The sequence below is a fragment of the Pan troglodytes genome, chromosome 9 (assembly GCF_028858775.2).
Source record: "Pan troglodytes isolate AG18354 chromosome 9, NHGRI_mPanTro3-v2.0_pri, whole genome shotgun sequence".
Classification (NCBI taxonomy): Eukaryota; Metazoa; Chordata; class Mammalia; order Primates; family Hominidae; genus Pan; species Pan troglodytes.
Genome location: NC_072407.2, coordinates 60,902,577 through 60,913,069, shown reverse-complemented (window position 1 = coordinate 60,913,069; position 10,493 = coordinate 60,902,577). Strand labels below are relative to the sequence as shown.

General features: G+C 39.8%; 2 protein-coding genes across 6 annotated transcripts in view; both read right to left on the bottom strand.

Annotated features, from left to right (window-relative positions):
* Positions 1-2,796: 2,796 nt before the first annotated feature.
* Positions 2,797-4,765, bottom strand: CNTF (ciliary neurotrophic factor). Its single transcript, XM_003317990.5, has 2 exons — positions 4,554-4,765; positions 2,797-3,387 (listed from the first exon to the last, which is right to left on the bottom strand). The coding sequence occupies exons 1-2, from the start codon at positions 4,665-4,667 to the stop codon at positions 2,899-2,901; spliced, it is 603 nt and encodes a 200-aa protein (XP_003318038.2). The 5' UTR covers positions 4,668-4,765; the 3' UTR covers positions 2,797-2,898.
* Positions 4,766-6,450: 1,685 nt separating this feature from the next.
* The window catches only part of ZFP91 (ZFP91 zinc finger protein, atypical E3 ubiquitin ligase), a 42,441-nt gene continuing 38,398 nt past the window's right edge, over positions 6,451-10,493 (bottom strand). For all 5 annotated transcript variants that reach the window (XM_016920924.4, XM_016920923.4, XM_016920925.4 and 2 more), the window contains one exon: positions 6,451-10,244. In XM_016920924.4, the coding sequence (XP_016776413.1) occupies positions 9,734-10,244 (511 nt within the window). In that variant the 3' untranslated portion in view covers positions 6,451-9,733. The remainder of the gene's footprint in view (positions 10,245-10,493) is intronic.

Below are 10,493 nucleotides of genomic sequence, written 5' to 3'. Positions count from 1 at the left end.
GAATAAAACCTAATGAACAAAATCTTCTTGGGGTTCTATATTCCTAAAAAAACATAATTCCATAGTGTCATCGTTATCCTCTTCTTTACTATAAGGCACACATCTAGAACACTAATCCATTCAGTCCCTTTTTCTATTTATCCATTTCAAATAAACATGATGCAATGTCTACACATTCAGATCTCATACATGTTGATTTTTGTTGCATGGTCTACTGCTCATTTCCCCTTTATCTTTTTCTAAGATTAGCTTTCCCCACACTTCTTTTGGGTGCATATTGTATGCTTCTTGAAAGACAAGTACACAGCGTTTTGCAAAGTGCTGACAATGCACTTGGTAAAGACTTGGTGATTCTGTGACTTAATTGTGACTTACACATTTTTCTATCTCCTCCCATTCAGTGGTTAGTACTTGTGCCTTTTGTGGACCCTCTGCCACTTCAAATCCGCCTCTTATACATACATATTCCTTTACATGCAACTCATGAGAGCTTAAGCCAAGCTCCACTGAGTTCTGAAACTTCTGCAGATGTCTGCTGCTGTACCTGCTGAACATAAAAACACTTGGAGAGGGGACACTCATTTTTTAAAAACTTTTTTTTGATGGAGGGAGTATGGGGGCAACATCTTTTAATTTTTTATTTAAAAAATTTCAAAAATTTATTTTTACATGTATAATTGATGGGGTCATTTTAGATGCAGCAAATTCATAGTCAGTTATTCCCCATTAAGAAATTGTAGACATATTTCTCCATTGAACAAAAGTATTATCCAGATAGCTCTAAGAGCTTCATATTAATAAGCAGAAATTTTATTATTTGAGAATGCTGCTGTTAAGCAGAATTAAGAGAAAGCTTGAATGGAATAAGACTATACATTCAGTGCCAAAATTACAAATGATCACCTCTTCCCTTCTCTCATGACTTCTCTTTTGTACTCAACCAGTACAGAGTATTTTGTAGTTTTGTACTGAGCCACAACTCCTACCTCCTCCGGGAAACTACTTTGGGCCCCTCTCCTTCCTTTAGCTTCCTAACAAACCCGGGACTTATAATTTCGACTATGTGTGTGTGTGTGTGTTTACAGAATCTCTGGTATCTCCAGTGAGAACAGAGTAGGCCTCACCCTCTCCTTATGACTAAGTCCAGAGAATGTGAGGTGAAGGAGTTCTGTGACTTTTTAACTTGAGTAGTATTCCACTCACTGTCCACAAAGGCTTGGGTTACACTGTCTGCATCACTGATCACAGTAATGTACGTGTGTGTGTATACACACCCACAACCATATTGCCAAAATGCATATTAGAAAGCAGGGCCGTACTTTCCCTGAACTGTTACAATGCCTAGCCCAGAGTACTCTGGTAATAGTGACTTCATGGAGTTTTGTACACACACCCATGTGAGAAAGGATACAAGCTAAGCTACTCATCCACACCTCATGAAACCTATGGGAGTTAGCCCTGACTCATGGTTCATTTACGAATACAGAAGCCCCAATTAATTAAATTAACTTGGTCTCCCAATCCATGATCTTGACTTTTAATTGATAAGTATAAAATAAATGACACACTTGAAAATTTCTGGATTCACATCACACCACCAGTACATGGCCTTTTCCATTAATGTCCGCATTGACCAACCTTTCATACTATGTGTGGTTCTTACAAGAAATTAAAAGCAGAGCCTGCCCCTTTGTTGTGCAGCACAGAGGCTTTCCTCTATAGTTTCAGAGTCTCTGGTATCTCCAGTAGGAACAGAGTGGGCCTCGCCCTCTCCTCATGACTAAGTCCAGAAAATCTGAGGTGAAAGTTTGACTTTTTAACTTTAGTATTCCACTCATTGTCCACAAATGCTTGGGTTACACTGCCTGCATCGCTAATTAAAAGTGAGGTAACCTGGTATAAGCTGTGCCCAACCCAATATTTGAGAACTTTTAGTGAGTACTTGAAAACCAGGCTGTATTACTAAACATCCCCAGCTTCCAAAGTTCAGAAGTTTGGCGGGCCTAATCATTTTCCAAAATGGAATCTTAAGATCTCCAGCTGCCCTCCTCACCGCCAAGTATGAACAATAAATACTGACTTTAACGCTAAAATTTGCAACTGACTTCTGAGGACATCTAACAGCAGCTGTTTTCCAGCGATGGGAATAGATTACATGGATGCATCTTCCAATACCCTGTGACAAAGAGGTGCAGTGACTCATGATCAAGCCTCTACAGTGAAAGGCACATAGGCTTTACAAGGAGAATGATCTGTGTTCAAACTCATTGTGCCACTTGTTAGCTGTGTGAGCTTAACCAAATCTCTGTGAGCCTGTTTTCTCATCTACCGAATGGGAGTAACACCACCTTGCTCACAAGGTTGTAAACGCTGTACATAATATACATAAAGAGCCTTGGCATACTGCCTTAATATAGAAGATAATAAAAGTTAGCCATTATTATTCTTATTCTCTAAGAGTTTAAATCAACTAAAGAGTCTGATTTTAAATTGAATCTTCTCAGACCGAGTCATCCAGGACTAGAATTAACATATGTATATTCTGTCTGTAAGGCAGTTAAATGCCTGTAGAGGTTACTTAGTGGGTTAGAAAGGTTAGAACCCTGAAGTGGAAGGACGTTGTCCCTGCTCCCACTCTCTTACACCTGCAGCACATGCAAGCACGCACACAATCACACCCCCCAGGCTAAACTTGTATGCCCATTTGTGTATGTCTCCAACACTACTTGATGAAAATGCCTGTAGTCCTTCAACAGGCTGCAGGTGGTCAGAGAAAAAAGAAAGAAAATGCCTGTAGTCTTAACCATTTTTAGAAATTTAAGATGGGAAAGCGAGGCCCCAGGGAACTACGCATATTCCATTAGAAGAGAAAGCAAGGAAGAGAGAAGGGACTAACTGCTACATTTTCTTGTTGTTAGCAATATAATGGCTCCCACGTGCTGGGATCCCAGTCTGATGAGAAGAAATGACACGAAGGTCATGGATGGACCTTACTGTCCACTGTGAAAGCTCCTGCAGCACCTTTAGGCCCCACAGCTTCTTCTCAAAGAGACCACCATCTCCAACATTAATAGGCATCCCATCAGCCTCATTGCGGGGGATCTTGTATTCCAGGAGTATCATTAACTCCTCTATCTGGTATGCAAAGGCAGCGACCTGGAGAAGAAGGGTATGTATAGCTTGATGGAAGTCACCTTCGGTTGGGGTAAAATGCACCTGCTGGTCTTCTAAGAGCCTGGCCAACAAAACATGGAAGGTACGATAAGCTTGAAGGTTCTCTTGGAGTCGCTCTGCCTCGGTCAGCTCACTCCACTGATCAGTGCTTGCCACTGGCACCCCATCCGCAGAGTCCAGGTTGATGTTCTTGTTCAGGCCCTGATGCTTCACCTGGCCGAGGATACAGGAAAACACCACATCTTCTGTCATCACCCCAGTGTCCTTAAATCACCCCTAAATGTCATACAAAATCTCACTCATCTCTCTGGCCAAGGATCCAAGTTGTAAAGTAAATAATATGTCTACAGTAGGAACTCTTAATTTGGGCTCTATGACTGGGCTTTAGAAAGACCCAATACTCCCTGAAATTGACTACCTATGGATTTTTCTTAGAAGAATGTTCAGATTTTATTGAGTTCTAAAGGTTGAAAACTGTTTAGAAGAATTTTTCCTTCTCACTTCAAACTCTCTCAGTAACTGGAATATTTTAATCATATTAAAGTATTTTTAAACATACTTGTAAAAGACACTGGCCACAACTAGGAAGACTTGGAATATAGCCATTGTAGAATTTCTCTAACTTCCCTCTCCCCATTGAGCACTCCCAAAGAGTCTGATTTCTGTCTGGTGAGGCTGTACAAAGATAAATCAGTTCTCAGCCTAAATTCAAAACTCTCCACAGGGGTTGGAGTATTTCCACAGCATATCTCAGGTGGAAATTGATGGGGATCCCCTTACTGTTAGAAGACAAATCTGGAACTCCAGAATTAGCTCAAGAATTCGACACTTCCACAAGTTTTCAATGAATCTTCTAGGAGATCCTTTTGATAGCTTACCTTTCTCTTTAGACACACTCTACTTTTGATGCAGAATACTAAAAGGTGGGTGGCTAATGCTACATAGGAGAAATGGGTAGGATTTACAAATTCCTCCCACGTTCACAGTACTCTTCCTATCCCATAAACCTTTCATTTACATAGCTAAAAAATTCAGAACAATGGCTATGAAGAACCCAGAAGGCCCATGGCTAATCTGTTCTAGTAGTATTCAGAATATATGCCAATAAATTTGGAATAGCCTCCAAGACATATAAGCCAATCCTTTCTAGAACTCCATATATATTTTCTCATTCAAGTAACTTCATCTCCTAAACAGCCCAGAGGAAGAAAATAAAGTCACATGGGTTTCCTCAAGGGAAGGGCCCATGTCAAATAACCTATATGAATGACTATATGATTAGAGCTTTCACAATTGGTAATGGAGCTGATGCATGATGGTAAGTTGCTGGATCAAAAAAGATGAAGGGCAAACAGATAACAGCAAAATAGGCAACTTACATAGGATTCCGTAAGAGCAGTCAGGTCTGAACGAATCTTCCTTGCTAGCCAGATAGAGCGGCTACAGAGGTCCCGACGGTGAGGGGTCAGCGGTGAATGCTCTGTGAAAGCCATCCCTTAACTCAACTGTCCCAGGAAACAAGTGAGCTGGGTTTACTTCTGTCTATACTGGTCCAAATAAGAAATGTGACTCTCAAAGACTAAACCCACTGGGCATTCTCTACTAATGGGATTGTGCACCCCACCCCCACCCCTTGCCTGACTCAGAGGAGGTAGCAAATTCCTGGCTGTGGATTTTTGTGCCTGTGGAATCAAAGGGCCCTTTTTAATCAGATTTTTTTTCCCCTGCAGCGTCTGCCTCCATCTCTCTCCTCCACTCAGTACTTAGCACACTTGTTTCTATGTCATTGTTTTGCTTTTGCACTTAGCAACAAGGTCACTATCATACCAATCCTCATGGCACCCCTGCCTAATGTAATCTATCTCACACACTTAGAATTAGTTCATTTTATTATCATTCTCCCTTATGCTTCCCATGTCTTTTTTCTCGTAGGCCGGCGAAATGTTCATTCAATAAAATTGTTATTGATACAGCTGCCATTTATTAAGTATCTACCATGGGTCAGTCAGTAAGCTAAATACTTTAAAGCAATTCCATTTGATCTTCAGAATATTTCTGAGGTAAATGTTATTTCTCCATATAAGAAACTGAAACTTCAAGAAATAACATGCACAAAATCAAGTAACGAGGCTTGAATTTAAATAGAAGTCGGATTCTATAGTTGTCTCTCCCACTGACTTTCCAATTTCATTTTCTGTTTAGGTAGCTCACATTTTGTTCAAGAAACAAAGGGTGTGTGAAGTCCTCTAAAAACAGCATTTTTTTCACTCCTAACCTTACGTACTTTTTAAAGGTAATTTAATTTATACTTAAAAATCAAGCAAGGAAGCATCTCTAATTTCAATCATGGTGCCTTCCTGGTAGCTACATAGGAGGAGGAAGGTACTGTTTAGGCCTGTTCTCTTCCAAAGAACAGCAAACACCCAACGCTAACTTGGTAACATTTCTAAAGCAGTCTCACTCAAGTGACAACATGCTTTCCTTTTTTCTCCCCTACCCAGTCATACCACATGCTTCTTAAAATAAGAGAATGAGCTGGGCTTTGAAATGACAGTATAAAAGTTAAAAGGTACTTGGAGGGTTGTCATTCTATTGCATTTAACTTAGAAAATGACGCTTATTGGGTAAGGGCTAAATGAAATAATTAGCTTTCATTATTTATATCATAGATATTGCCAATAAGCTGAAACACATACCATCTTAGAAGCAAATTTATAAAAGTAAACAATAAATGGGAGATGTAACAGAGCAGCCTGGGCAGCTATCACAGCGTGGCTTTTAGAAGGCAGAAGGATTATAGTTTTTCTTTTTTAAAATAAAAATCAGTACTTGATATAAACATTCAATATTGAGAAGAAGTATTAATATTAAATGCTATCAAGGTTTTGTCATTATCAGGGTAAAATTAACCTCACATAATCCTTAATGTTCCATCTACTAGGTTAATATGGCCAGTTTTCCTAGGAGGCAGTTGTCAAAACATCAAGATTTCCAAGTTTGCTGAATAACAGAATCATGTCATTTCAGCATTAGAAATCAAGAACAGTCAAAAATTAACCATCTGATTCTCAACAAAAGCAAACAATAGTATGCCCCACATAACACCTGTTCTGAGGGCATTTGGTTTGCTTAGCAGCATCACATGTTTCACCCCTAGGAAAACTGTAACTCAGTACAACCAAGGAAGACAAGTTGCTTCCATGAAGACAACTTTTATTTTTCTTCTTTACATATTTATTTTTAATATGCCTTACCTAGATTAAGAGAAAACAAAGATTTGAAAAGCAAAGTATCCCTTTTATTATAATTTCTTTTTACATAACCTTTTCAACCTATATTCAGGTAACTACCTGTCTCTCCCATGAAAGGAGAAGGGTCCTGCACATTACAACAGGCAAAAAAGGCTTTTAAGAAATAAAATATTTTAAATTGATCCATTACATTTGTTCAATTTTCTTGAGTACATTGGAAAGTGGGAAAAACACAAAAGGAGAAAAAAATGGTATTTCAAACAACCAGACTATAATAATCTTAGTTAGATTGGTAGTACACTCATTATACTTTTTCCCCAAACAGGTACAAAGGAGGTTCAAGTGCTCTATGTGGATGCTAGTCTATACCTCGATATTTTTATTTTACTCCCAGTACTCCCACGGCCATGGCCAGTGTTTGCCTAAATTTTCTGAAGCATATCAAGGAGTCTCAGTTACGCAAAACAACCTTGGGCAACCACAAAGAAGAGGGATGCACATCTCCCAGAAATATTAAATAGCTGTATCTCAACTACAGTTTCAGAATTTAGAACCACCAATTCAAGATGGAAATATGCAGTGGGAAGAGTTATTAAAAAGGTAACAGAATTTGACTAAGAGTATGAAATGTAGAACTTTAAGATTAAAAGAGCTCCCTGGAAGGACAATGAGGCATATGGAGCAGAAGGGAAAGCAGGGAAACGGCTGAGATAGTTTAATTACACCAACTCTTTACTATGCAGCATCCCTTTATCAAAAGGAAAAATATAAAGTCCATAAAAAATATTTTAGTATTGCAAACTGCTGCAATAATTTATTGTAGGCAAATGGTAGCTATAAAGAGGGTCCTTGCCCCCTAAAAGAAAAGAAAAAGTACAGCAAGTTTCTAATTAGTAGAACTAACTAGTTGTTTTTTTGTTGGGAGAGCGGTATAGGAAAGGAGAATACATTTTCTCCCATCTCAGAAAGATTTTTAAAAATGCAGTTTGCTTTTGTGTAGGTGGCTAAAATATCTGATGACTAACCACTGCAAATGAAATTTATGGAGACAAAGGATAAGTGTGACAAAAAAGCTAAGTGTGGAATAGAGATGCTAGCTAGTCAAAAAGTGTAAAAGGGACCTGAGAGGAAGACAACTTTTTTGTAGATTCATCTGATCAATCTTGTATTTTCAAATCTAGTCAATATACCAAAGTCGACTCCAAACCATGTTGGCAGGAAAGCATATTCTACATCCCTTCTATCTTTATTCCATTTTCTATCCCCATATTATGGAGAAATGGCAAATCTGCAACACTCTGAAAAGAAACAATAGCGCATTTGAGACTGGTGATTGTAGGTGTCTCACTCTCTGTTCCCTGGCATCCCAAATGCTGACACTAGTTGGTATAAAGTAAGCCTCTTTCAGAAATGACATTTTGTTACTCCTCTTTTTGGGAAAAAAGAATTCTTTGAAAAAATTGATAAGCCATGTTTTGAAACACAAACTGTTTTTTTTTTTTTTTTTTTTTCCCAGCAAAACGTCATTCTTTCCAAGAGCCATCATGCATTTCTGACAATAAACAATGAATAGGGTAAGGCTTCGATTCTAGCTTCTGAGGCACAAAGGATAGGAATTACTCTTTACCTGAAGATGAGCCAAAATAGGATTTGGGGCTTCTGGCGGTATGACCTTGTACAAAAACACTACCTTTTCTCTCCAGCGAACAGCAATAAGCAATCTATTCCCCAACACAATCTCTATCCCAAGGAAATTGTGATTCCCAGAATTTTAGGTGATAGCCAAAGCAATTATTATATAGGATTATTAACTTTGGCTATTGAAGTTTTTCCTCTTCAGAAGTGTTACTAAAGGGGAAACAGAGCAGTTTTCTTTGACTTAAAATTTTAGGACTCATAGACTTTGTTCCTTCACTAACAGCAGTGTCCTTCACTAACAGGGAGCTGGAATGAACTGATGATAAAGCAAAGCAAGAAACAAAAAGCAAGGAGCCAGAGATGGGCCCCAAGGGAAATGTAAGGAAATGGTAGGGACAAAAAAAAAGGACAAGAAACAAATTCACAAGAAACAATCATCTATCTGTAATTTAGATTCTGAACAACCCTCCTCACCCTCTCAAAATTCTTAAGTTTCAACACTGTAAAAATCTCAAAGAGCATACTAGTTACCATGAACCTAACATTCTTCCCTAAAAAGGCTTCCAAAAAAGCACTAGGCTATTGTAGTGATTTTGTTAGTGCTGAGGACCAGCTTTCTTTAAAAGCCACTGGAGAGCTATGATTTCAGAGGCTGGCTGTGCTTCTTCAACCCTATGTCTTGCCTTCAAAGTACCTGTTATGGAAGGGATCCCATGTCAAAATAATCTAATCTGTCTCTCCCAGCCCCACAAAATATAGCAACAAAGACTCCAAAAAAAAAAAAAAAATTCAGACTTTCTGTTAATAAATAAGGAATCTCAGGTTCCACAACACAAAAACACACATGTTCAAAGTGCAAATTTCTGCCATTAGCCTGGGACTTTTCTCATCGTCTCACTGATACAGAGCCCTGTCTTACAGTCAAAGAGACTGTAGAGGGCAGCCCCCTCCCTATTGGGAGCCTGCTTCCAAGCAAGTGAGCACCATTGAGAGCCATATGGAGGGTTGGGAGGGGGACTGAGATGCTGGGATCAAACAGGGGGGAGGTGGTCCCCATATATCCTTCCTTTCTGAAACCCAGGGGGGAATAAAGGAAGAGGGGATGAGAGATGTGTGCTGTTTTAACAGCTCACCCTGCTAAGGGGCCCTAAAGTGCCAAGTCAAGCTGCCAGCCTCCAGAGATTAGAATTCTATGGTATTTGAAGATAAGTGTGCCGCAGGGGGTAGGAGCCAGAACCATAGGGCAGCAGTGGAGTAGGAGAAGGGATTTAGAGACAGTAATATATGATTAAAAGTTAAAAGCTGATCCAGAGCACATCAGAGTTACAGGTTGGAAAGGGGGATCTGCCGATGAGCAGGAAGTCTGCTGATGGCTGGAACCGAGTATGAGAATAACCCTCACTTTAAGAGCTGCTGCTGCTTCTTTTTTGTCTACCTTTCTGGTAAAGACAACATCAATTTTATAAGGGGAGCAATAGAGGGAGAACAGGGGATGGGGATGGGGGGGGTGGAGGGTGTATGTATGTGTGTGCTGTGATCCACAATGGAAAGAGCAGGCCCTTCAGTTATTTCACTAGATTTTAAATGCTTTAGATTTTTTTTTTTTTTTGTCCTTTTTAACTTTTAAATACAAAGTCTGAGCTGTCCCATGCCCCAAGTCTTCCTGTCCACTAAGGTCCGGCAGAGTCTGAATCTTCAATCAGAACCTCTGTGGTAGCACCGAGTATATCTGAGTTCATAACCAGCCCTTCAGTGCCTCCACTGCTGCCGCTTCCCACAAAGATCTTCCCATCAGCCATCAGGCTCACCCGTTCCGTCCCACTGCAGTATGACTTTGACATCCCTTCAGCTTCTAACAGTAGGCACTCTCCAGAGGTTGAGTTTCCCAAGGGCTCAGGAAGAAGAGGAAGACCCTGACCATCTGAAGGCTGCGTCAGGGACTCTGGGTTAGTGCCCAAGATATCTGTGCTGGTGATGAGGGCGCCTGCATTGGCAGCCAGAGCTTCTGCAATCAGCACCTCAGGGTGGCTTTTTGCCTTGTGTGCCACTACGCTGTCCTTCTTCTCAAATTTTTTGCCACAGATATTGCAAGAAAACTGGTAGAAGGAGTCTGCATCATGTTTCTTCATGTGCCAATTAAGAGATGCCTTTTGTCGACAAGTAAATCCACAGATCTCACATCTAAGGAGAGGAGAAAAGGAAATGGCTGATCCAACAGAGAAATAAAGAGTGCTCTTATTCAGGATCAGGGTTAGAGTTTAGAGCATACACACACATACACATACACACACACACACACACACACACACACAATAATCAGTAACATACTTCTTTTGAAAGATTGGGAAATGTTACTAGATGGAAAACTAATCTGATCTTCTTCTGTTTGCCTGAAAAACAGAGGGAAACTAAGAAAAAGGCCACTAACTA

What these genes read in the sequence shown, in the direction of transcription:
- CNTF (XM_003317990.5), bottom strand. Translation starts at nt 4,667, where the DNA reads ATGGCTTTCACAGAGCATTCACCGCTGACCCCTCACCGTCGGGACCTC. An exon ending in CTGCTCTTACGGAATCCTAT is followed by an intron (nt 3,388 to 4,553) that starts GTAAGTTGCCTA and finishes ATCCTCGGCCAG; the next exon opens with GTGAAGCATCAGGGCCTGAA.